This window comes from Amblyraja radiata, chromosome 20, assembly GCF_010909765.2.
Source record: "Amblyraja radiata isolate CabotCenter1 chromosome 20, sAmbRad1.1.pri, whole genome shotgun sequence".
NCBI classification, from domain to species: domain Eukaryota; kingdom Metazoa; phylum Chordata; class Chondrichthyes; order Rajiformes; family Rajidae; genus Amblyraja; species Amblyraja radiata.
This window is the reverse complement of record NC_045975.1, coordinates 14,085,748-14,112,822: the sequence shown is the minus strand read 5'-3', so window position 1 is coordinate 14,112,822 and position 27,075 is coordinate 14,085,748. Positions and strand designations below refer to the sequence as shown.

The following is a 27,075-nucleotide window of genomic DNA, read 5'->3' as shown; positions in this document are numbered from 1 at the left end:
TGATCATATTTTAGTTTTGGCCAAGCATCCTTGTGACTCATGGAAGGAAATTCAATCCTTACCTGGTGTTCCCCAGCAATCTGGTTGAGGCTGAATTGTTTCCTCACTTTCCCTATCTAATCCTCCACACCTCCTCTGATTCTTCCCAGTCCAATCTTGCCTTGCCATTGTGACAGGCAGAGGAGGGGCACCACTAAACACTCTGCTTGAGTTTTAGACAACATTTGAGGTTGTTGTCAAAGCTGAAAATTACACTTTGATTTCTGTACACTTTTGTGGATTATGGAACTCAGGAGTGAGGCTGGCATTTATTGTCTATACCTATTTGTCGCTGGAGCTGGAGTGCCGTGTCGACCAGATTGTTTGATCTACAAGAGAGTGATTAAATCTTTTTGTCATGGAATTGGAGGGAAAGTTCATGTTCCACGTGGAACCGTCCCATGCATTAAATTTTCCTTTATGTATGGGGCAAAGCTACCATATCATGCTGAGGACCATGATCTTATTTGATATATATTTTTCTTGAGTGCATATTGGGTGATAATGCCTTTTTATATATATATATATATATATATATATATATATATATATATATATATATATATATATATATATATATATATATATATACTAGACCAAGTCAATACGCGGTTGCTGGGGGGGGGGGTGGGGGCTGTGGTGTCACACACACACTAACCACCCCCCTTAATATTGTATTAATATTATTCATTCGCTCCTTTTACCCCATCCCCGCCCTATCCACTCATGCATAGCCCCCCAGCTCGCAGGTGCTTCTGGAGGGAGTAGAGAGAGTGGGCAGACAAAGAGAGAGGGGCAGAGACAGAGAGAGAAGGGGGCAGAGACAGAGAGGGGGGGAGAAAGGGGAGAGGAGAGGGAGGGAAGAGAGAGGGAGGGTGAGAGAAGGGCCCAGGGGGAGAGAGAGAGGGGCCCGGGGGGAGGGGGAGGGGGGTCCGGGGACAGAGAGGGAGGTCCTGGGGGAGAGAGAGGAGCCGACCGAGTGACCCGAGAGCTTGGCGGCTTCAGTACAGGGCCCGACTTGCTCGTTCTTTCTGCGTCTTTTGGAGCAGGGGGCGGACAGAGATGGAGCGGCACGCAGGCGGCCGACCGGCCAACGACTATAGGACTGTGAGTTCGACGGCTTCAGTGCAGGGCCCGACTTCATCTCCGGCTGTGCCTTTTGAATAACTGGAGGTGGGTGGGGGGGGGGGGGGGGCGACATCACTCGCAGCGCGAGGAAATAGGGCACGGAGACCCATTGTGACATCATCAGCGAAAGACCGTCGTTTTTAAATTCAAAGTTTTATCTGATTTTTGAACATTTTCAGTAATAACTTGAGAAATAAAGCATGACATTTTCAGATAAGGCGACTTCGGACTACGGGAAAAATCTGTACCGAAATATGTAACGATTTTACCGTTAGCGTGTCGTTTTATTTAGCGAAGATGTGATTATACACAAACAAACAAACAAACACTACACAAACACACATCCAAGATTAGACTTTTAATAGTTAACTAGACCAAATGGGACCCGTTGGGTCCCGTCCCCTCAACGCGCGGTTGCAGGGGGGGTTGGGGGCCCCTGTGGCGCACACACACACCACCCCCCACACCCACACCCTAACCACCCCCCACACACACACAGTCATTAACCACCACCCATGATATTATATTAATATTATTTGTTTGCTCCTTTTACCCCATCCCCCGCCCTATCCACCCACGAATAGCCCCCAACCTGCAGGCACGGCTAGAGAGGGCAGGGGCAGAGGGAGGGCAGCGGCAGAGGGGCGGGGCAGAGAGGGAGCTGGAGGGGAACAGGGGAGCAGAGTGGGAGGGAGATAGTTTGAAGGGTGGGGGGGGGGGCTGGTTCCCGAACACAATACTTCCTCATTCCAGGCTCTGCTTCTGCCCTGGTCCAGTCGCCGGGCTCGGCCTGCGGCAGCAACCAACCACCCCACCATGCGTCGACCCGGGGCAAGTACAGGGCCTGACTTGCTCGTTCTTTCTGCGTCTTTTGAATAACCGGGGGTGGGGTGGAGTGGTCGGGGGGTGACGTCACTCGCAGCGAAAGACAGTCGTTTTTAAATTCAAAATGTCAGATTTTTGAACATTTCCATTAATAACTCGAGTAATAAAGGATGACATTTTCAGATAAGGCGATTTGGACTCCAGGGGGAAAATGGCTACTGGAATATGTAAAATAAATTACCGTTAACGCGTCGTTTTTTTGCAAAGATGTATTACACACAAACACACAAATAAATTCACATTCAAGATCAGAGTTTTATAAGTGTGTGTGTATATATATATTGATATTATTCATTCGCTCCTTTTACCCCATCCCCGCCCTATCCACTCATGCGTAGCCCCCATTATATATATATATATATTATTTATATATATATATATATAATGTGTGTGTCTGTGTGTTTATTTATTTTTTGCCTTTTGATGCTGTCACAAATGGCTCTCCTATACTGTAATTCTCAACTTTTAAGAAAAAAGGATTAGTGGAAGATTTCACTAAGGAAAATACATTATGTATATTTTTGCATTTGTCATTATTAGTTCAAAGGTTTGTCATCTTCGGGTCTGATTTCCCTTGGCCAGATCTGCCATTGCCCAATAAAGTACCAGTTAGCTTGCGCTTGTCAGTTTAATAATTCAAGTAGCTTCATGGCAGTTTCAATATGTCTGGTGATGGTTTCTTCAAGATCTGTAAGAAATTAACTGTCCATCCATTGTCTGATTTTGTAGCTCAGAGCTATATTAATAGTTGGGAACATTTCCATCACACTGTGGATACTGGATTAATATGACCACCAACCCTTAACATAAAACAGCTTAACATAAATTGTTATCTTGTATCATAAATGTTTATATTTTATGGTTTTCACTTCCAGTACTCTTGCATTGCATTGCTGAAGAAGGGTTTCGGCCCGAAACATTGCCTATTTCCTTCGCTCCATAGATGCTGCTGCACCGGCTGAGTTACTCCAGCTTTTTTGTGTACCTTCGATTTTCCAGCATCTGCAGTTCCTTCTTAAACTCTTGCATTGCTTGTTTATCTTATGGCTGGGCCTAATGACAATAGACAATAGGTGCAGGAGTAGGCCATTCGGCCCATTGAGCCAGCACCGCCATTCAAAGTGATCATGGCTGATCATCCCCAATCAGTACCCCGTTCCTGCCTTCTCCCCATATCCCCTGACTGCTATTTTTAAGAGCCCTATCTAGCTCTCTCTTGAAAGCATCCAAAGAACCTGCCTCCACCGCCCTTTGAGGCAGAGAATTCCACAGACTCACCACTCTCTGTGAGAAAAAGTGTTTCCTCGTCTCCGTTCTAAATGGCTTACTCCTCATTCTTAAACTGTGGCCCCTGGTTCTGGACTCCCCCAACATCGGGAACATGTTTCCTGCCTCTAGCGTGTCCAAGCCCTTAACAATCTTACATGTTTCAATGAGATATCCTCTCATCCTTCTAAACTCCAGAGCATACAAGCCCAGCTGCTCCATTCTCTCAGCATATGACAGTCCGGCCATCCCGGGAATTAACCTTGTAAACCTACGCTGCACTCCCTCAATAGCAAGAATGTCCTTCCTCAAAATAGGGGACCAAAACTGCACACAATACTCCAGGTGTGGTCTCACTAGGGCTCTGTACAACTGCAGAAGGACCTCTTTGCTCCTATATTTGTTTCCTCTTGTTATAAAGGCCAACATGCCATTCGCTTTCTTCACTGCCTGCTGTACCTGCATGCTTACTTTCATAGACTGATGAACAAGGACCCCCAGATCCCGTTGTACTTCCCTCTTTTCCCAACTTGACGCCATTTAGATAGTAATCTGCCTTCCTGTTTTTACTACCAAAGTGGATAACCTCACATTTATCCGCATTAAACTTCTTCTGCCATGCATCTGACCACTCCCCCAACCTGTCCAAGTCACCCTGCATTCTCATAGCATCCTCCTCACAGTTCACACTGCCACCCAGCTTCGTGTCATCTGCAAATTTGCTAATGTTACTTTGAATCTCTTCATCCAAATCATTGATGTATATTGTAAATAGCTGCGGTCCCAGCACTGAGCCTTGCGGTACCCCACTAGTCACTGCCTGCCATTCTGAAGGGACCTGTTAATCCCTACTCTTTGTTTCCTGTCTGCCAACCACTTTATCCATGTCAGCACTCTACCTCCAATACTATGTGCCCTAATTTTGCCCACTAATCTATGTGGGACCTTATCAAATGCTTTCTGAAAGTCCAGGTACACTACATCCACTAGCTCTCCCTTGTCCCTTTTCCTAGTTACATCTTCAAAAAATTCCAGAAGATTAGTCAAGCATGATTTCCCCTTCGTAAATCCATGCTGACTCGGACCGATCCTGTTACTGCTATCCAAATGTGCGGCTATCTCATCATTTATAATTGACTCCAGCATCTTCCCCACCACCGATATCAGGCTAACTGGTCTATAATTCCCTGTTTTCACTCTCCTGCCTTTCTTAAAAAGTGGGATAACATTAGCTACCCTCCAATCCACAGGAACTGATCCTGAGTCTATAGAACATTGGAAAATTATCACCAATGCATCCACGATTTGCCGAGCCACTTCCTTAAGCATCCTGGGATGCAGACCATCAGGCCCTGGGGATTTATCAGCCTTCAGTCCCATCAGTCTATCCAACACCATTTCCTGACTAATGTGGATTTCCTTCAGTTCCTCTGCTTCTATTGCTTCTATTAATTCTTCCGTTGACCACACGGAGCAAGTTATCTAGTCATTACTGCAAATTGCTTGATGAGATTCAATTGGCTGCATTAATTACATTTCTTTAAAAAAATTGTAAAATAAAATAGGGTCACATAAGCTCACGCACAAGTATAAATGTTTTTCTTTGCCATTAAATATGAAGTTGCATATATATTACTTAATCTATTCACTCATTAAATTTCATAATTATTTATCTTGGGAAAATATGATAAGTTCTATGTGCTAAAATTCCATTACCTGAAAAGGACACTTTAAACGTGACATTAGTAGTCACTGTTTTCATGTGGCTGATTACAAACTTTTAAATTGGACGTTTAAGCTTCCTGGACAAAGATGAAGCTGCACAATACTGATTAACAGATAGAGGATCTGTTTTTGTATTGCAGTTAATTATGTTGAACGTACAATTATTATTGAATTAAAGTTTGTAAATTAATTACCCATGCCAGTAAAGTGCATGTGTTTTGTTTGGCCAAATTGAAGGTAGCCCCGATAAATTTTGATTCCATTCACATAAATATATTGCAAGTGTATTCCCTAAAGCCAAGCAGATAAGCACCTAATTGGCAGGGTGCTTTTGAAATCATAGTGCTTTTACAGAATCAGGAACATACATGGTTTGATTGTGCACTTTGATTTTTCTGAAGTCGTTTTAATTAAAAAAATTAATTCATGAAAAGTGACCATAACAACATTGTGGAAGCATTGTAGGATCTACTGTGCATCAAACATTTATATCTGTATTCTTTAAAAATATGTATTGCTAGTTCATTAATCAATTATTATGTTTAATTCTATTTTTAATAGTCATGCAGTATGGAAATAAGCTATTCGGACTAACTCATTCATACCCCATCTAAGTTAGGCCCAGTTGGCCCATGTCCCATTAAACCTTTCCTGCCCAAGTATCTGTTGAAATGTCTTTTAAAATTTGTTATTGTGCCTGTGTCAGCTACATCCTCTGGCAGCTCGTTCGGTTTACCCACCAACCTTTTTGGAAACAAAAAATCCCTCGGGTTCTTATTAAATATCTTCCCTCTCACCTTAAACCTGTGCCCTCTTTGATTTCCCTACTCACCTTATCTAATCCCCATGACTTTTCTACACCTCTATAAGGTCACTCCGAAGCCTCCTGTGTTCCAAGGCTACACGGAGTATCTAGCCGCACTATAATTATAATGCATTTTTGGTCACCATGCTGTAGGAAAAATGCCATTTAGATGGAAAGAATGCAGAGAAGAATTTTGATGGTGTTGCCAGAATTTAAGGGCCTAAGCTATAAGAAAGTGTTAGCCTGTCCAGGACATTTTTCCTTGGACATTTGGAGGCCGGGGGTGAGTTTGACCAAAACTGAACGTAATACTCCAAGTGAAGCCAAGAACAATGTCTTGTACAACTGCAACATAAGTACCAAACATTTCCCTAACTGATGAAGGCCAGCATGCTAATATCCTCCCTTACCACTCTATCTACCTGAAATGCTACTTTCAAGGAACTATGTACTTGCACTCCTTGATCTCTCCACTCTACAACACTCCCCAGGGCCCTGCCAATCACTGTGAAGGTCCTTCTTTGATTTGACATACCAAAATACAGCACCTTGCACTTATTTGAATTAAACTCCATTAACCAATTATCTTCCCACTTGGCCAGTTGATAACGATCCCTCTGTAATTCTTCCAAAAAGATGTATCACAGGTCAAAACTGAAGCAGGATGCTTTCTTGTACTTACTGCATATATGTAACATTCTAGTTTCATTAATTACTCGACTACCCTACAGAATGTACAAAATTGTTTGGATGACAGTTTATAAAAAATGGTTTGCTTATTGGAGCTAAAAGACGAAGGAAGTGAAGTACAGAATTTTATTTTGCTACAGTTTGCATGCAAATCTTCAGTTCAACAAGATAAAGTGAGAACTTAAATCTGTCCGAATAAAGATAATGCATCCTTCTAGTGCAGTGCCAAACCAAGTTATAATGCATCCTGATGGATTTCATCTATAGAAATGGGTAAGCATTGTAGGAGATGTGCCGAATGCCGTTAGTCTTCTGATGATGAATGTGGCCCAGAAGATCTCTTGATTTATTTTAATGTCAGCGTCCAACATTGTTATACTTCAGCACTCTGAAGTTAATAGGACCAGTAATGTCTGCTTCCTGCTTGGTAAAGGAGATGGGATAATGGTTTGTCCTTCTGATTTCATATGGTACATATTAACTGTGTGCCAAACCGTTTGAGTTATATTGAGAGAAAAAGATAAAGCACTAAAATTGAAATTTGTGTATAAAAAAGTGATAATTTGACTGCTAGGTATGAAAGTATATTCTGAAATAATTGAACATGTTATAATATTTTTGTTTTTGGCAGGTGGACTCTCCCCTTAATTTGAAACATCCCCATGATTTGGTGGTGTTTATGAGACAAGAAGCTACAGTTGACTATCTCAAAGAGTTGGAAGTAGGTTGAAAAATAATCTTATCTAATATGTATGGAATTAAGGAAGGTGAATTTGTAAAAAGACAGATTAAGATGTTAAAACACATCTGTAAACAGGGATTATTGTATTATACCATAGGATAAAGAGAAATAATGAAGCCAATTAATATCTGGTTAGGAGGCTGAATAATCTTGTAAACTTATCCATTGCAACTTTTATTGCAAGCAAAATACTATATACTTGGGACAAGTAACCTTTTGTCCTGGAATGAGAAACTGTTAATTTGTTGGATTTTATATAAACCAGCATCTGCAGTTCCTTCCTATACATCATCTGATGGATTGTTGGTCTTCTTTTAGAATTTGGAAAATTTATAAGAAAATTGGCTCTAACTTTATTCTACTTTTGATAAAAGATCACACACCTGCACTTTTGATAAAAGATCACACACCTGTTTCTCTCTCCATGAATGCTGCCTGATTTGCTGAGTGCAGTAAATCTCTGATTATCCACCAGACGATTGTTTAGAAATCTTGATAACTTGACATCTGGCTAACCCGAGTCCTTTCAAACACTCATTTTACACCCACAGAGACTGCATTTCCCATGCTCCTTTTAAACCCACCAGAGGATTGTTTCCCATGCCTTTCAAATGTATCTGGTTCACTGCTAAATTTATTAACTAGTATATAACGTCTTATAAAAAGAACTGAATTAAAGATAAGATGGGTTCTTCATAATCAGAAAAAAACATAAGTCCAGCACCACTGAAATCTCAAAGGTACTGGATTATCAGTTTGGTGTATTTTGAGCATTTCCTTGTTTTAATTTCTGATCTCTTAACAGCTGGAGTATTTTTCTTCTTTTGTAATCTGTGAAGTGGATTCTTCTGTTATTATGTTTTTTTTACAAATAATATCACTAAACTTGTTTTCGTGTCAATTTTGAATAGTTGAAATCACGTTGGATTGATTTCTATATCTTACAAACAGTGGGTCAATTGAGCAATCTTGAGTGCATGATGTTCATTTGAAACTAGAATGCAATTTCAGAGCAAAAAATCTGTGTTCCTTTTAATAGTTACTGATGTGACTTTTATAAACAAAATAATTGAGTAACAAAGAAAGATTAGTACAAGCACAAATTAAAAATAATGTATTTTAAATATTAGCATTAATTTGTTTAATTCATTGTAAATTCTATGTAAATTAGCTTTCCTTTTTGACATTAATTTGGTAAATCATTCATTAAATAACTTATGGCAAAGATTGTTTGATTAAAAATAAATGATTTTTGATATTTTGGAATAAGGATGATATTGCCAATCCCATGAAAATCTCAAATTGGCTACAGTTTAGTTTATGTAAGTTGCAACCTAAAATGTTTATTACTAATTTTGCTGATTCTTTTTCCCTTAAGGCTTTTGAAGTAAATTGTGTACTGTTAAACCACATCTAAAATTATCCCCCTGTATCCCTCTAAACCACATCTAAAAACGACCTTATTTACCGAGGAAATGTTGAATAATGTTGTCATTGTTTAAAAGGTAAGCTGTGTAAAGCTCAGTGTTTAACTGTTAAAACTAATCATTCACCTTCTCTGTACACAGAAACATTTAGTAGCTCAGAAAATTCATATAGAAGAGAATGAAGATCGGGACACAGGTTTGGAACAGAGACATTACAAAGAAGATTCCGACTGCATTAAAGCTAAAGTGCCTCTTGGAGACCTTGACCTTTATGATGGAACGTATATTTCCTTGGAGAGCAAGGATATCAGGTTTTTGTTCTTTTTTTTATATAGGAAAATATGTTTTAAAAATACTCTTAGTTTAGCTTGAGTCTCTTGAGGTGGACCATTTGCCAGCATGAAGGCAATCTGTCCCCAAGCTGCTGCTGACCAAAAAGGTTTCAAGTCTAGCTTGCATTGACTAGTGTTTGATATCTCTGGCCTCGACTCTGGCCTCTGGTCCTGGACTCTCCCACAAGTGGAAACATGCTACCCGCATTCACTCTATCCAGGCCTGTGGTCTTCTTCTTTCGTGTCCATCTTCCATGTTTCAAATGTTGACGTCGCTGTAATCGTCCGTCCTGAAAAGGATGCAAGCTTCTGGCGACAATCAGTGGAAACCATCACTTGTTGCAATAGATGATGGCGGTAGCAGAATTAGCTCGGGATACTTCCAGTTTCCAGCCCCGCGATGTGGACGCTTCTGCTATGGGGCCAGGCCTGTGGTGTGGATAGGTTCTCTGACTAATAGGAAATGCAGAATGGTGGAAGCAGTGTCTTTAAATATTTTGAATGCAATGATTGTTGCATACCTAAAAAGCAGTTAAAAGGTTGTTCGGTATAAGCAGCAATGTAAAGATTACTATTAACTCAGGTGTGTTCTTACTGAATGGCAAAATAAGCTTCAGGGACCTTCTCCTAACTTGCACAATTGTACAGTGCCCTCCATAATATTTGGGACAAAGACCCATCATTTATTTGTTTGCCTCTGTACTCCACAATTTAAGATTTGTAATAGAAAAAAATCATATTATACCTGCATTAAGGAGGCAATAGATGAACCTGAGCAATTACAAACACCTGTGAAACCATGTGTCACAAACATTATGGTGCCCTGAAATGGGGGGACTATGTACTATAAACACAGCTGTAATTTCTACATGGTGAAACCAAAATGTATAAAAATGGCCTTTATTAAAATCTGACAACGTGCACTTTAACCACATGTGATTTTTTTTTCTATTTCTATTTTCTCAAATTGTGGAGTACAGAGGTAAATAAATAAATGATGGGTCTTTGTCCCAAAACATTATGGAGGGCACTGTATGTAATTTAGTGAACTGTTCTTTCTCAGTGGCATGTTTGGATTAGATAATGGCTGTGCTGCTTTGTTCACAATCATATTTCCGGTCTAGTTTTTGCATTCTGGACATGCTGAGATGTCCTAAAGGGTTTTTTGGATCCCATCTAGCCAAACTGATTGCCTGTGTTTTTATTAAAAGTCATGTACATGTACAGATCAAACTTTTTTGTACTTATTCACAGATACCCCGCATAAGTAAGTACAAAAATAAATTCTAAAGTTGAAATATATTTTGCAAAATTTGAAATGGTGTAAATCTTGTTGGTTTGGACATCGGATCTGTAAGTACATTGCAAAACAAATGATGTTGACCTCCAGGTGTCAATTGCTAAAATGGTTGTTGTCAATTTTTTCATACATTGAATTTTTGTGTATCTTCAAACCAACTTTGTTTCCAGTAGCTTTTATTTTAATGTTTCTTCAGTTTCTTTAAAAAAATGAGTTTGATAAATTATTCTGTTCTTCTAGCCCTGAAGAGTATATTGACTCCAAGACCCCATTACCTACAGATCTACAAATGCCAGATTGTACAAAAATAATAGAGCTTCCATTTAGTATTCATGCCTTTCAGCACTTGCGGGTAAATTCTTTTTTTTAATCACCTGGAGTATTTTAGAGATGGCATATCCTTTTTATTTCCTGATGATTGTAAGCTAAAATTATACATAATTACAATTGTACAGTATTTTTCATGTAATTTCTAATTATTCACAAAATAGAGTTAATATGAATTTTTGTATTGGCGGAAGTTGAAGATCAATCAATCAATCAATCAACCTTTATTGTCATCTTGCAAAGCAACAATTGCACAGTGCAAAATGAGAAGACGTTTCCCAGGGAATACACATTGCACATAAAACTTAAACATTTCACACATAATAACAGTAAAAACAATCCAGTCCCTGATGAAACAGTATAAATAATTAAAAGCAGGTAAAAACAGCAACATTAAAATACAGTAAAAACTGTCATTAAAATGTCCAGGGCAGCTGATTTGAGTGGCCAGTGCCAGAGTTATTAAATTGTCAGTGCAAAGCAGCAGAATCAGGTGGAGTGACTGTTTAGCAGCCTCACAGCCTGTGGCAGGAAGTTGTTTAGCAGTCTGGTAGTCCGGGCTTTGATGTTACGGTTTCTCTTGCCTGATGGCAGGAGATCCAGGTGTGTTTGGAGGGGGTGCAGTTTGTCCTTAGCTATTCTCAGAGCTTTTTTCAGACAGCGGCTCTGGAACAGTTCTTGTACCGAGGGTAGGGAGACGCCAATGATCCTTTCTGCTCCCCTCTCTACCCTCTGCAGAGCCTTCCTGTCTGAGCAGTTACAGTTGGAGTACCACGTGTTCATGCAGTACGTGAGTACAGACTCCATCGTGCCCCTGTAAAAAGTCCTGAGGATGTTGGTGGGGAGTGAGGTGTTTTTTGTGAGGATAGAAAGATGTTGAAGATGAAGTGACATTCAGGATCTAAGTATAAAGTTATATTTCATATACAGGTTTTGCAAAACAAATATTTTATATGCATCTTTGAAACCATATTTTCTCTGAATATGGTCTGAAAAAGGGTCTCGACCCAAAACTTCACCAAAATGTTCTCCAGATATGCTGCTTGACCTGCCGTGTTGCTCCAGCACTTTGTGTCCGTTTGTGTATTAACCAGCATCTCCAATTATTTGTTTATACTCTTCTCTGTAAAGACCAGAGTTCCTTGGAAGTGTTTGTATCTGTTATTGGCAATGTAATTGTATGTTTCAAAAGAGATTTGAGTAGGAAATTAGCAAAATATTTACCACTTCCAAGTTTAGGATTTCAAAATTAAGTTGACTTGTAATAAATAAAAACTTTTGCTTCCAGGGTATTCAAGAGCGTATTAACCTTACAGCGCCAGCTTTATCAAAAGAGGATCCTATCTTCGTCAGCTTATCAAGAAGATTAGGTAGAAGTATTGAAGAAATAGGACATAGAATTAATGCAGCTTTGCTGAAGGTATGGCTTTTATTTTAATCTTTAACTATTTTATCGGCTGGTTACAGTGCAAGTGCATTTGAGATAACCTGGTTATATATTCCTTTGTAACATCCCTGTATTTCCTTGAAAAACGCAACTATATAGTTCATTGACCTTATTGAAAAAGATGCAGTGCCCTCCGTAATATTTGGGACAAAGACCCATTTTATTTGCCTCTGTACTCCACAATTTGAGATTTGTAATAGAAAAAAATCACACGTGGTTAAAGTGCTCATTGTCGGAGTTTATTAAAGGCCAGTTTTATACATTTTGGTTTCACGATGTAGAAATTACAGCTGTGTTTATATACATAGTCCCCCCATTTCAGGGCACCATCATGTTTGGGACACATGGCTTCACAGGCATTTGTAATTGCTCAATTGCCTCCTTAATGCGGGTGCAAGAGAGCTCTCAGCACCTAGACCTCCAATCTTTTCATCATCGTTGGAAACTTTTATTGCTGTTTATCAACATAGGACCAAAGTTGTGCCAATGAAAGTCAAAGAAGCCATTATGAGACTGAGAAACAAGAATAAAACTGTTAGAAGCATCAGCCAAACCTTAGGCTTACCAAAATCAACTGTTTGGAACATCATTAAGAAGAAAGAGAGCACTGGTGAGTTTACTAATCGCAAAGTGACTGGCAGGCCAAGGAAAAGCTCCACAGCTGATGACAGAAGAATTCTCTCTATAATAAAGAAAACCCCCCAAACACCTGTCCGACAGATCAGATACACTTTTCAGGAGTTAGGTGTGAATTTGTCAATGACCACTGTCGAAGATTTCAAAATTAGGATGGCCAGGTTACAGTTTTCCAAGAAATACTTAAAAGAGCGACCACAGTTCTGTAAAAAAGGTCTTGTGGACAGATGAGACGAAGATTAAATTATATCAGAGTGATGGCGAGCAAAGTATGGAGGAGAGGAACTGCCCAAGATCCAAAGCGTACCACCTCATTTGTGAAACACGGTGGTGGGTGTTATGGCCTGAGCACGTATGGCTGCTGAAGGTACTGGCTCACTTATCTTCATTGATGTTACAATTGCTGATGGTGATAGCATAATGAATTCTGAAGTATATTGACACATCCTATCTGCTCAGGTTCGAACAAATGCCTCCAAACTCATTGGCCAGCGGTTCAATCTTCAGCAAGACAATGATCCCAAACATACTGCTAAAGCACAAAGGAGTTTTTCAAAGCTAAACAATTGTCAATTCATGAGCGGCCAAGTCACTCACCCGATCTGAACCCAATTGAGCATGCCTTTTATATGCTGAAGAGAAAACTGAAGTCCCCAAAACAAGCATAAGCTAAAGATGGCTGCAATACAGGCAGAGCATCACCGGAGAAGACACCCAGCAACTTGTAATGTCCATGAATTGTAGACTTCAAGCAGTCATTGCATGCAAAGGATATGCAACAAAATACTAAACATGACTACTTTTATTTACATGGCATTGCTGTGTCCCAAACATTATGGTGCCCTGAAATGGGGGGGGGGTTATGTATAAACACTGCTGTAATTTCTGCATGGTGAAACCAAAATATATAAATTACTATTTTATTATTATTATTGTTGAAAACATTAGCGACGCAGTGGTGCTGGTTTCCGACGGGCACGGTGACGGACGCACCACACACCTCTGTCCTTCATGCAGCTGGCAAGCTCCTCTTTTGTCTCTGCACATGCGTCTTCCATCAAAATCTTCAGCATCGTCTTGATTGGCCATCCTGGGTCACGTCTTCCATGGGTGGGTTCCCACAGCACATCCTTGTTTGCTGGTATTTCTGGGTGGCGGTGGCAGTGACCAGCAAGCCTCAATCTTCTCAACCTGATCATCTCGGTCAGAGGTGGAATTTCTCCGTAGAGCTGGGCGTTGGTGATGTGTTCCCTCCAACTGACATTTTGAACTTTTCTAAGCATTCGGGTGTAGGTACCATCGAGAGACTTGGACAGTGCTTGAGTGAGAGTCCATGCCTCGCACCCGTATAATAATATGATCTCTACAGTTGCATGGAAGAATCTCAGTTTGAGACCATTAGACATCCGAGACTTCCAGATTTTCACCATGTTATTGAGGGCTTTCCATGCGAGCGCTTTCCAGACCTTGATGTCATTCTCCGAGCTCTGCATTCTTGCTCCCAGGTACTTGAAGTCCTCCACGTTTTTGAGAGATGCACTGCCACTGGTTTTGAGAGGCTCATGGTCACCAACGTTGAACGCCATGTACTCCATCTCCTTGGCATTACGGTGGAGGCCCACTTTTTCGCACTCCGTCTCGACCCTGCCGAGCAGCTTCTGTGCCTCCCTAATCTCGTCTGACAGCAGGACGATGTCATCAGCGAAGTCGAGGTCTGACAAGTTGACTGGCCCAATTCTTCTCGAATGCCTTGGGGTGATTGTGAAGCCGAGATCATCATGTTCCTTGAGCGCCTGCCTCATGGCATAATCAAGGATAATGACGAAGAGAAAGGGTGCCAGCGTGTCTCCCTGTAAGACCCCTGCGAGGATCTCAAACACTTTGATCTTGCCATCCGGGGTGACAACCTTGGCCGTGGTGCCCAAGTGCATATCCTAAATGGCTCTCAGGAGATGAGGAGGGATACAGTAAGCCTTCAAAATCCTCATCATTTTGCTTCGATGAATTAAGTCAAACGCCTTCTGGAAGTCTATGAAGGTTAGAACAGCCGGCAGGTTGTTATCCTTCACCTCAATTATCCTTCGGAGGGCAAGGATCTGTATGACCGTGTTCCTCTTCTCTTTGAAGCCGCTCTGATTGTAACGTAGCTTTGGGTCGATAGCAGCCCTAATCTGGTTGAGAGTCAAGCAGTTGTAGACCTTGGCCAAGGCACATGTCGGGCTGATTCCACGATAGTTGTCAGTCTTGTTCAGTCTCCCAGTTTTGGGGACGTGAATGATGTTGGATTGTGACCACTGTGTTGGCTTGTCATTCGCCATTAGCGCTGTGTTGCAGAACTTGAGCATGATGTCGTCGAGCTCACAGTTTTTCCAACACCTCTGGAGGGATGTTATCAGGGCCTGGACTCTTCCCTTGCTACAGCGAGGTCTTCACTTTTCACAGCTCCTCCATGCTGAAGGGGCTATCGTGAATCTGTACCTCCATGAGGACAGTGTAAAAATGTCCTGTATTAAAATCTGACAATGTGCACTTTAACCACATGTGATTTTTTTTCTATTACAAATCTCAAATTGTGGAGGACAGAGCCAAAAAATAAATTATGGGTTTTTGTCACAAACATTATGGAGGGCACTGTATATAATTAGTCATATTCCATGTGTTTATCCCAATTGCCAATTTTGCCAATTTTTTCAATTAATTTTTTTTGTTATCCAATTCCCTTTTGAAACTCCCCTGACATAAAGAAGGGTCCCGACCCAAAACGTCACCCATTCCTTCTCTCCAGAGACACTGCCAGTCCCGCTGAGTTACTCCAGCATTTTGTGTCTACCTTCGATTTAAACCAGCATCTGCAGTTCTTTCCTACACCCTTCTGAAACATGTTATTCAATCGGTTTCCACCACATTTTCAAGCGGTGAAAATCAGATTTGTAGTAATTGCATTTTTGGAACATACCCCATCCTCTGGTTCTTTCATAATGCATATAAAATCTGTCATTTGTTAGTCACGCTACTCAGCATGGAACCGCTTTTCATTATTATGTTACCAAGACTATTCATGATTTTGAAGGGCTGGATCAGATCTTAATCTTGTGCTCGAAAGAGAACAACTGGCTTTACCCAGTCTCTCCACTTACAATTTTTACCCTTAGTGCCATTCCCACAACTCGTCTCTATTTAAAATAATTGGTAAGAGGATTAGAGGGGAGAGTTGGAAGAGATATGTTCACATATGGTGTTGGGGGAGGGGGGGGGGGTTGAAATTGGTGTAAAGGGCAAATCTTATGACATCTTAAGAATTTGGATCTGTTTTAAAACTTGATATTTGCGAGCTGAAGTACTAAAAAGTGTTAATAGGCCAGATAGCCATTTTGCAGCTAATGTGGCTTCATGGTTCTCTTTTCAATGATTGATTGACCCTTTCTATCCTTTTTATCACAAACGTCAATCAAACTACAGGCAATGGCAGCATCTCAGCTGTTCAGGTTACAGAAATCCGCCCTTACAGAATTCACAAATCATCACCCTAAAATTCACTTTAACAGAATTTGTGTAGAATATATAAATTGCCACTTTTTTCAACTACTATTTTTGCATCCCTTAAGTGTTGAAGTATGCTTAGGAAGATAAGGGAACAAAGAGAACATGAAATAGTGTTGACAGCTAAGGTAAAGGACAATCCAAAGAGATTCTGCAACTATATTAAGGACAAAGGAATACCTGGAGAGAATAGGCCCTTTTAAAAATCAATAAGATCATCTATTTATGGAGCCAAAGGAAATAGGTGAGGTGTTAGTGAATATTTCTCATCTGTATTTACTGTGGAGAAAGTCATGAATGCTGGGGAGCTCTGAAGTCTTGATGAGAGACCACATGACAGAAGAACAGGTCTGAAGACTAAGAAAGGAAGATAAATCCCCAGGTCCTGATCAAGTGTATCCTAAAACATTTTGGGAAGCGAGGGAAGATATTGCAGGACATTAGCAGGGCCTTTGACGAGGTACTGCATAGTAGGCTGGTCTGGAGGGTTAGACCACATGAGATCCAGGATGAGCAAGGCAAGTGGATGCAAAAATAGCTTGATGGTAAGAGAGAGAAGGTGGTGAGGGAGGTTTGTTTTTCATACTGGAGGCCCGTAACAGTGACCCTGTGTCCCGAGGATCAGGGTCCACTGTTGTTTGTTATTTATATTAATAATTAATGTGAATATGAGTGGCATAGTTAGTAAGTTGGTGAATGACACTAAAATTGATAGAATAGTGAACAGTAAGAAAGTTATCTAAGACTGCAACGAGATCTTGATCAATATTGCCAATGGGCCAAGGAATGGCGGAGAGATTTTAATGCAGATAAATGCAAGTTGTTGCATTTTGGCAAAACAAACCAGTGGAATTGGCACAGTAAATGTTAGGGCCCTGGGGAGTGTTGTAGAATAGAGCGACCAAGTAATTCAAGTACACCGTTCCATGAAACTGGCAAAACAGATGGACAGGATAATGAAAGAGTGAAAACGCAGCTGTACAAGACATTGGTAAGGACATATGTACTGTACACAGTTCTGATTGCCGTGGTATGGAAAGAATGTCATTAAACGGAATACTAAAAGTTTGGAGGCATATAGGCCAGGTCCAGGCAATTTGGTCAGCATGAAAGTACGGTCAAATGGATTGTTTTTGTGCTTTGATAGCTCTTCTCTTCTCCATTCCATTGATGCCCAATGCACATAGCTTTATCGAGCGATTGCCCTGGAAAACCTCTGCGGCCAACCTCGATGGGCATACACCTTGTTTTCCAGCCCTGCTTACGGCAGTCTATGACCAGCTCTTCGTACTTGGTCATCTTCCTCTCCTGCGCCTCCTCCAGGCGGTCTTCCCAAGGTTGAGAGGGATATGGGTAAAAAATGGGACAAGTGTAGATAGGCATCTTGGTCGGCATTGGCAGGTTGGGCCTAATGGTCTGTTTTTGTGGCGTATTACTATAATTTGCTATTGCATTTTCCAAACTCAAATTACTTTAGAAAACTATTGTACTTGTCGATTGAGACATTTCAAATGTTTTGCATATTTTCCACTATCTGATGTCTGTTGTGTATGATGTGGCAGCCGTTGTAATAAATCATAGGCAATCGAATATACTTTTTAAAAACTTATTCTTACGTATTTCCTCCTACTTGTTGAATTAGTAAAGTACCTGAAATTTTGGTACACCATTTATGACCGTTATTCGGAGACTGATCAAATTATGAATCTGTGCAAAGAAAACTTCTCAAGTCACCTCTAGACATATTGTTTTCTATCTAATTAAATGTTTGGTTTATTTCTCCATTAATGTGTTGGGCCCAAGAATAAAAGTTAGACTGGATTTCTCCCCTGCAACTTCTCACTATATAGATTTACATTATATGGAAAAGAGGAGTTTTTGTTGGAAGGTTATGATGTGTTAGATTTGTCGAAAATGGTGGTTAAAGCAGTTTAATTTGGATTTTGGCATTCTCCAAGGGAAAGTTTCATAAATATTTGTGGGGGGTTTTTAAACACAATCCCTAATTTGACTGACATTTTGCAAACATAGTTTTATGGCTAAGTGTATATCAAATATTTTCTCACTGTCTCTTCAATCACGTTGTCACGTAGTTTTCTTAAAGACAAATGTCAAAGAGGAATAAATTACTTTCTGCTGAATTTAATGTGACCACATACCTTAAAACGATTCTAAAATCTGTCATTTGAATATTATCACTAATTATGACATCAGTTTTTAACATTCTACCCAATTTATATAGTTTAATGCTTTTAATATGTTTTTCCTGAATTTGCGTAAAACATTTTAGAATTATCTATCTAAAATAATATGATCAGTTTTTTATTTTTTGTTGCATTCATCTTTGCAATTTTTAATGATCAGGATTTTAATCGGGATAAAGTGAAAGGAATTGTATTGTCAGATTTCAAATATCCAGATTTATACAAAACAGTAATTTTCATCTGTTGCTGTGACTTTAATGCTGTATCCATTTTTCATTTTTTTTTAGAATACATCTTCATGGGTGTTATATAACTTGGCTTCTTTTTACTGGAGGATGAAAAATGAGCCATATCATGTCGTAGAATGTGTTATTCGGGCACTACACTTTTCTCCACGGTAAGTCTCCAAAAAAATTGGGAAAAGATTCTATTAGATCTTTGCTCCCTACAGTGTGGGTATATTCTACTTGATTTCTCCCTCAGCTAACATGACCAAGGATGTAATGATCACTTGCATGCCTCGTTTGCCTTCTATAGAATGGCCAATAACGACCGACTTTTTAAAACAAAAGTAAATGGCATATTAGGCTGTTATGCCAAATGGTATTTAGAAATAGACAAGTATTGATATAATTGCTCAGTTGTTGGTTAGCCACAACCTGAATAGTATGTAAAGTTTTGGTTCCCTTAACTAAGAACAGATAGAGTGGCATTGTAAGAATCATAAAAGAGATTACCTTGGCAAATTCCTAGTATGAGAGAATTGTTTTCTTTGGAGTTGAGAAGAATGATAGGTCATGCTATTGAAATACATATGATCCCAAGGATGTAGGACAGACTAGATGTTGCGATGTTTCCACTCGTGAAAGGGTCAGTTAACAAGGGCATGTGATTACGAGATGAGGGAGCAGAGGTGTGGGAATTTCACACAGGGTAGTGAATCTCTGCAATTCTATCCCAAAGCTTTAGCAACTGGACCTCTAGATGTATTTATCAAGAAGGTAGATCAAGAAGGGGTCATGAAATTGGCGGCTATGTGAAACTAGCAAAGAACAATTGAGGCTTAAGATTGATCAGCTATATTTGTATTGAATGTCTGGACAGACCTGAGGAGCCAGGTGGCCTACTCCTCTTATTTCGTTCTTGTCTACGCCACATACATAGAAGTTATTTTGTTTATGGTTATAGAAGGGCGGCAGGTTGTGCGAAATGTTACAGTTGCTATTGGACTTTAATGTTCTGTTGGTGATTCTTTTGTATAGCAGAGGCATCATCAGTTTTGTACCAATTTGATTGCCTACTCGAGGTTTGGAGCATGTATTTTATTTTAGTAGCAGTTCTACCTGTGGCAGGAGGGAGGTGCACTATGTGCCATGGGTCAAGAATGTAGGTCTTATCTTTCTCAGAAGAAAGATGCAAGTTATCAACGCAGGGTAGGGCTTTAAAGAGTTAGATATGCTGTGTTTTAAGACTTTTAGTGTTTTTGTGTGCCCAATCTACCAGCTGAGAGAAGTGATAAAATGTATAGTATTACAATTAGCTGCATAAAGAGTTATCTTATGCTCCAGTGCTTTATGTTTACTGGAAACCATTAACCCATCATATCTATTTTGTCCTCAGAATGTGGGCCAAAACAAATGGTTAGAACTATTTTCAATCTTAAGTATACCAGATTTACAAAACTGTAATTTTATAAATATGGCTGAATGTACAGATCCATAATTGGACCTATCACTATAAATTATGTTTACGCCAGATGCTACCATACACAATAATACAGGTCTTCATATTTGAGGACATTTGTATTGATGTGTTGAAAGCAGCAGCTGCATTATTTTGTTTCTATCTCCTGAAGCAAAGTGTGACAAAATGTGTTGACTGAAAGTAAAGACTGAAAGTAATTTGAGTTATATAATATGCAATATCTAAATTAAATTGATCGATTGTGTACATTTTCTTTAACAGGCAACATAAAGATATAGCATTAATGAATTTGGCCAACGTTTTGCACCGGGCCCATTTCTCAGCTGATGCAGCCATATTGGTTCATGCAGCACTTGATGTATCCACTGACTTTCTTACAAGTCATTATACTCTTGGAAACATTTATGCTGTAAGTACACTGAATATTTTAGCAATTTGCTTTCCATTCATTTCAAATACTTTCACAGTTCTGTGCAGCACTTCTCATTATTTTATTATATTAATGTTTACATAAAACAAGTTGTGAGAGGGACTGGATATACTACTGTTATATGGAATTGTTTGATTTTTATTGGAATTGTGCATTGTTTTTGAAGATTTATTGTTAAGTACCCAAACACACAATCAATTTGATCACCTATATCTCTAATCAGTATTTATGGTGTTGCCACAAAAAATTCTGAAGCGCTTTATTTACTAAGTCATTTTAAATGAATTTTTATTTGGTTGATGCAGTCATAGAAAGAGCATTGTCATTTTTCAGCTGCAGTAACAATTTGGAATACCTAGAAAAATGCTTTGGAAAACCTTATTGTATCCTTTCAAGTGAGTTCTCTTCTGTTATGTTCCAATAAGCGAGTTCAGTATTTCGAAAAGGCAAGGAATCATGGGATTTGTCAAAGGTCACTCGATATAAAGAAAAATCGAACAAAGTGCTGTAGATACATTGAGTATAGTTTGGGTCCGATTTTTTTTTTTTTTGTCTTTTTTCAAGCTTATATTTGTGGGGGCAGATAGAGAGGGCAGATGCGAGTGGAGACGGGGGTGGGGGAGCCTGGACCGGCAGAGAGACATTCTCGGCAGCTGCACGCACACAGACCCGCGCCTCATCCGCAGCCAGGATCGAACCCGGGTCCCCAGCGCCGAACCGCCACTGGACCATCCCCGTCTGCCCCACCCCCCCACTCGAGTGTCCCATCCCCGCCCGGGGGGCGGCCAGAGACATCCGGACCGACGGGACACCAGCCCCCAGCCAGCACGGAGAAGCGCTAACCCCAGCTCAACTCCTCCTCTCCCGCCGGGCCAACCGACAGCCCCGGACCGACGGCACCAGTGGCCCAAGGCCCACAGCCAGCGCGGAGAACCCACAAGCCCAGAGCCAGCATCAACTTCAGCCCAACCCCGCTCCATCTCCAGAGCAATCCCCTCCCCAATGGGCCTCTACAGTGACATGCCAATTCGCCTATGGCCTGGCCGAACTGCGCTCCCTCAGCTGCCACCCCAAGTACAAGACGGACCCGTGCCGCACCTTGCACACCACCGGCTTCTGCACCTACAGTACCCGCTGCCACTTCACCCACAATGCCGAGGAGGAGCGAGGGCCCCGGCCTCCCCTGCGCCAGAGCTCCAGCCTGGGCTCGACCTCCTCAGGCCCGGCGCTCGACTGAGCTGTGCTGCGGGCGGCCTACAGCCCCAACCTGGAGTTGGAGCTGGCCCGGACTCTGGGCTTGGGGCTGGGCAAGGGAGTGGGAGGAGGTTTCCGCCAGCATCACCATCACCAACAGAACCAGCAACTCCAGCAGGCGCCCGGCCTGCCCATGGCTGGCAGGAACCCTTCCGCAGACTCTCTCTCCGATCAGGACGACTCCAGCAGCAGTGGCTCTGAGTCGCCCGTCTTCGAGCAGGGCGGGCGGCTGCCCATCTTCAGCAGGATCTCGGTGTCGGACTGAGGGGAGGAGGGTGGATGTGGAGGGCTGCCGGCCAACCCGGCAGGACAGGTAGAGCCGAGCGGGAGCCAGCGGCTGCAAGTCTGGGGCCCCCCCGCCAGCCCAGGGCCACCCCGGACACCTCCGGTCAGAGACGGTACGGCCCAGCAGCAACTAAACAGCCGCCGGAAGGTCAGGCCCCACCCTGACCACGGAAGAAACTCAAGCCTGCACACAACACAGCACCACCATTGCTGAGAATGTTTATAGCGAGTGACCTATGACCCTGGACATGCGCAGTCGGAATACCGAACTCGCGTAATGAAAGTCGATCAATTAAAGGAAAATGCCAAAGGTAGGATTGAAGCAAATCTTGATGCAACCAGTCTGTTGCTGTCTTCTATAAGTTAGAAGTCACAGGTTGATTCTGTGAAGGCACATCATAATTAGAGTGTATCACATAAATGGTGTACATTGCAGCTATTAGACACAATGATGTTAGGTGTATGAGAATGCTTAAGATAATGAAGCTGTGTTTAATTTTGAATGAAACTTTAAAATTTGTGTTTTTCCTTTCCAGATGTTGGGAGAGTATAATCATTCGGTACTCTGTTATGATCAGGCATTGCTTATAACTCCTGGCTTTGATCATGCATTGAAGCGGAAGCATGCAGTTTTGTGCCAGCAGAAGCTGGAACAAAAATTAGAGGCGCAGCACAGGTGTGGTAGAATGGAGAAGTAAAAATACTGATTTGTTTTTAATGTAGCATATAACCGCAGATTTTCCGATGAACATTCCTGTTTATCCATAAATCCTTTAGATTTTCCGTGTATCTGATTTTTTTTGTCAACTAGCTGTTATCCAGCTACTGTTGAATATATTTGAAATGTGGTTCTTCTCTGTCATTGGCTAGCTGCAGTTACTTTTGCTGCTTTTGTGGGGGATTCTGGTGAAAACTTAATTTTCTGTTTTAACATTGTGCACAACACAACTAATTCCAATCAATACATTTTACACTTTTCTAACAATTGTACGTAAAATATATTTTTAGGATAGAAGCACTGTTCCCAATCCTGCTAAAATATTGTGAAAAGCTGCAATTTAAAATGTTAATATGGCACAAAAGTAAATTCACACCTTTGTGTGTGCCTGTGTGTCACAGTTTCACCCCATTTACATGTTGCCGTTGTGATTAGTTCTATTACGTTGTTTCATACATTTAGATCTCTGCAGCGGACGTTAAATGAACTGAAGGAGTACCAGAGGCAACATGATAATTATTTGAGACAGCAGGAATTGTTGGAGAAGCACAAAGTCATGCAAGACCAGCAGCTGCTGAGAAACATAATCCATGAAACACAAATGGCGAAAGAGACTCAGCTAGGTAAATTTAATCTTTTTGTTTGAATAGTGCAATATTTCTGTGGGTTGCGCCGAAACCCAGAATCAGTAAATCCCTATAGCAAATCATATTCTGAGAAATGTTTTAAATTTCGTTATTCCGTACCTGTAATGTGATTATCACTGACAAGGCTGACAAGTTACCTTGATAACCTTTAAATCTTTGCAGTCCAGGCAAGGTACTTTCAAACCATGTAAAAAAAAGAACCACAGATATTGGTTTACACAAAAAAAGACAGCATGCTGGAGTAATTCAGCGGGCCAGGCAGTATCTCTGGAGAACATGGATATATGACGTTTTGGGCCAGGTCCCTTCTTCAGACATTGTGCGGGGAGGGGAGGGGGAAGCTGGAAGAGAGGAGATGCATGATAAAGCCTGGCAGATAAACGATAGATTGGGGGATGGGATTGGGGGGGGGGGGGGGTTGATAGGCAGATGGTACTCCAACACTTTGTGTATTTTTCTACTTTCAAACCACTCCTAGGTAGGGAGTTCCAGTATTTAGATTCAGCTGTGATGGAACGGTGATATGTTTCCAAATGGCCTTGATGTCATAATCATACTAATCATCATCATACTTTATTATCCAAGTATGTTTTGCAACATATGAGGAATTTGACTTGCCATACAGTCATACCAATAAAAAGCAACAACACACAAAATACATTTTAACATAAACATCCACCACAGTGATCCTCCACATTCCTCACTTCCTTATAAGAAGGAAGGCGAAAAAAAAGTCCAGTCTCTTCCCTTCTATGTTCTACCGCGGTCGGGGGCCTCGAACCTTCCATTGTCGGGATGATCTTGGCTCCCGTAGCCGGCGGTCGGACCCTCAGCATCTGAGCGATCAAGCTCCCGCATTGGGGTGATCTCAGCTCCCCGCGCCGGGCGATTGGACCCCAGGTCGGGGCTAGTCGAACCTCTTGCGTCTTTGGAACTTCCCGACATCAGCCTCTAACCAAGACTGTGAGCTCCTCAATGGTGAAATCCGCAGGCCGCGGTTGGAGCGTCGATCCCAGGCAAGGGATCACAGGCTCCGATGGTAAGTCCACGGCTGCTCAAAGTCAGTCTCGAGCAAGGCAGCCAGCTCCATGATGTTAGGCCACAGAGCGACCGGAGATATGATCTGGAAAACAATCGCATCTCCGGCAAGGTAAGAGATTGAAAAAAAAACCACACATAAAACAAACCAGAGAACATTAGCACAAACTTTTAAAATAAACCAAAAATAACAAAATACGACGCCACCCGGTGGAATACAGTGTGACAGTGTTCCAGGTGGTATTCCAATTGCACTTGCTGCCTTTGCCTTCTTAACTAGTAGAACATTCCTTTTCTCAATGCTTCTTTAAATGTAATTTTGAACTTTCAGATTCCCTCCTCAAATGCCTTTTGGTACAAGTTGTAAGACAAAGTAGTCACTTTTAATATTGCCATCTCCCCAAGGTTAGGTTGATTTATCTTTGGAGGGAAACATTTCAAAAAATGTGGAGGGATTGAATTTAAACAAAATAACTTGTAGAAGCAATTTTAATCCTTTTTTTTTGAATAACTTCAAAGTATAATGTCATTTGAGAAGATTAGCAATAAAGAGATTAGTGAAGTACTACAACACAAACAGAATTAGTATTTAAATATAGATTTAAATTTATCTTAAATCGTATAGATTTGAATTTATCGATTGCTTTGCCATAATAGGTAATAAACTATAATGGAGACAAATTCATTTCACTTGCACTTTATGTGCAATGTGACGAATAAAACTGATTGTGTGATTGTGATTGATTGTGATATATAGCTGCCTATTTAAAAAATGGGACACACGGTGCTGGAGTAACTCAGCAGGTCAGGCAGTACCTCTGGAGAACATGGACAGGTAACCCAAAACATCACCTGTCCATGATCTCCAGAGGTACTTCCTGACCTGCTGAGTTACTCCAGCACTTAGTGTTCTTTTTTGTAAACCTGCATCTGCAATTCATTGTTTCTATTTTCTAGGAAAAAATCAGATGAGAAATGTACATTGTAAAATATGTAAAATGTGATACTCCAAAATATAAGATTCGTAAAGTTATTCAAAAATGCAAAGAAAATTAGGTCAGATTTTTTAATTTTCTAGGAAACCATCAGATTTGTCGTTGGATTAACAAGCAACAAATTTTATACTGCCAATGGGATCGTCCTGTGCGCTACACCAGAGGAGACCTATTTGACGCAGTTGAACATGTACAGGTATAAAATTTAAAAAAATTATACTTTGATATTGATATTGACAGTGCTGCTATATTGGGAATAATCTCCTGCCTTTCCCACTGTAATGAATTGCATTTTTGTTTGGTGAGGATAGCCGTATGAGGAAAATTATTGGGGAGGCCAGGTGAGTGGTGCAGCCATTCATTGCTAAGGTGTGAAGCTCAGGGATCGTTCTTGTTCAGCACTGTGTGTGTGCGTGTGACCTATTGTTGGTTAGTGCGGCACTTCTTTCACGTGTTGACAGAGTGGCCAGAACCTACAGTCTTTCTCATCTGTTGAATGTTATGAAAACTGCTGTCTCTCCAAACCTGAAAAGTTATTTGTCTGTATCCTTCCACAGGTTCTGCTGAACCCACAGAGTCCCTCCAACGGTTTCTTGTTAACTTATTTGGTCCTAACTCCAAATGAAATGTTAATTCCCAACCATGTTTTCCTTTATTTTTCCGCTTTAATAAATCTAATTTGGCACCTTTCCTGGAAAGCTTACCCGAATTTGTGATATCAGAGGAAGTACATTATTGTACCATTCGGTGATTATTTTAGAATTTGGGAGCATTATGCTGTCTCCATTTTTGTTTTTAACATGAAGAGTAAAAAATGATATATTGCCTCTTTTAGTTTGGTGACGATAGTTCTACCTCCAATATGATGCCTGTTGAGATGAGTTTTGCAGCAAACTTAACGTGGAGCAGCATGAAGCAGCAGTATCCAACACCACCAGCAATTCGATCCGTGCTGAATGTATGGGGGAAGGATTTCTCAAATTACAGTGTAAGTGGAGGTGGGGGAAGTGCTTGACAGTGCATGTTGTCATTTTTTGTTTCTTCCCATATCATGTACTTATGTCGATGGGGTGTTTATTATGAAGGACCCATGTTCATAACCAAAAAAACACTTCGGTAATATCAATTTCCAGGATTTTTGTTTTTGCATCAATTCAAGTAAACATTCATAAAAATTATTTTCCATTGGAATCTGAATTACTTTTTTTACAATCTGACGTAGATTTTATTTTTTATTAAAATTGAAACTATCTTTTTTTTTTAAATGAAGGGTTACAGGATAAATGTGGAGCTTCCTTCGGCTCCAAGCTATGAAAGCTTGGTGTATACCAGCAGTAAGTCTGCCTGCCCCTTGATATATAGTATTCTGCGTTGGTATAATCAACGCAAATGACTCATTGTGGTCTTTTTTATGAACCCCAAGGTAGAGAATCGCTTTCATATATGCTGCTGTGCAGAATAATAAGGCATTGTTCAATCTGTAGGGCACTAGGTTTCATTTTTGTATTTTC

General features: G+C 40.8%; 1 protein-coding gene across 2 annotated transcripts in view; it reads left to right on the top strand.

Annotated features, from left to right (window-relative positions):
- The window catches only part of ttc17 (tetratricopeptide repeat domain 17), a 69,323-nt gene that overhangs the window by 1,434 nt on the left and 40,814 nt on the right, over positions 1–27,075 (top strand). For both annotated transcript variants that reach the window (XM_033038890.1, XM_033038891.1), the window contains 10 exons: positions 7,170–7,259; positions 8,849–9,018; positions 10,580–10,691; positions 11,955–12,086; positions 18,781–18,890; positions 20,459–20,606; positions 22,703–22,842; positions 23,347–23,507; positions 25,648–25,760; positions 26,400–26,552. In XM_033038890.1, coding sequence (XP_032894781.1) covers positions 7,170–7,259; positions 8,849–9,018; positions 10,580–10,691; positions 11,955–12,086; positions 18,781–18,890; positions 20,459–20,606; positions 22,703–22,842; positions 23,347–23,507; positions 25,648–25,760; positions 26,400–26,552 — 1,329 coding nt within the window. The remainder of the gene's footprint in view (positions 1–7,169; positions 7,260–8,848; positions 9,019–10,579; positions 10,692–11,954; positions 12,087–18,780; positions 18,891–20,458; positions 20,607–22,702; positions 22,843–23,346; positions 23,508–25,647; positions 25,761–26,399; positions 26,553–27,075) is intronic.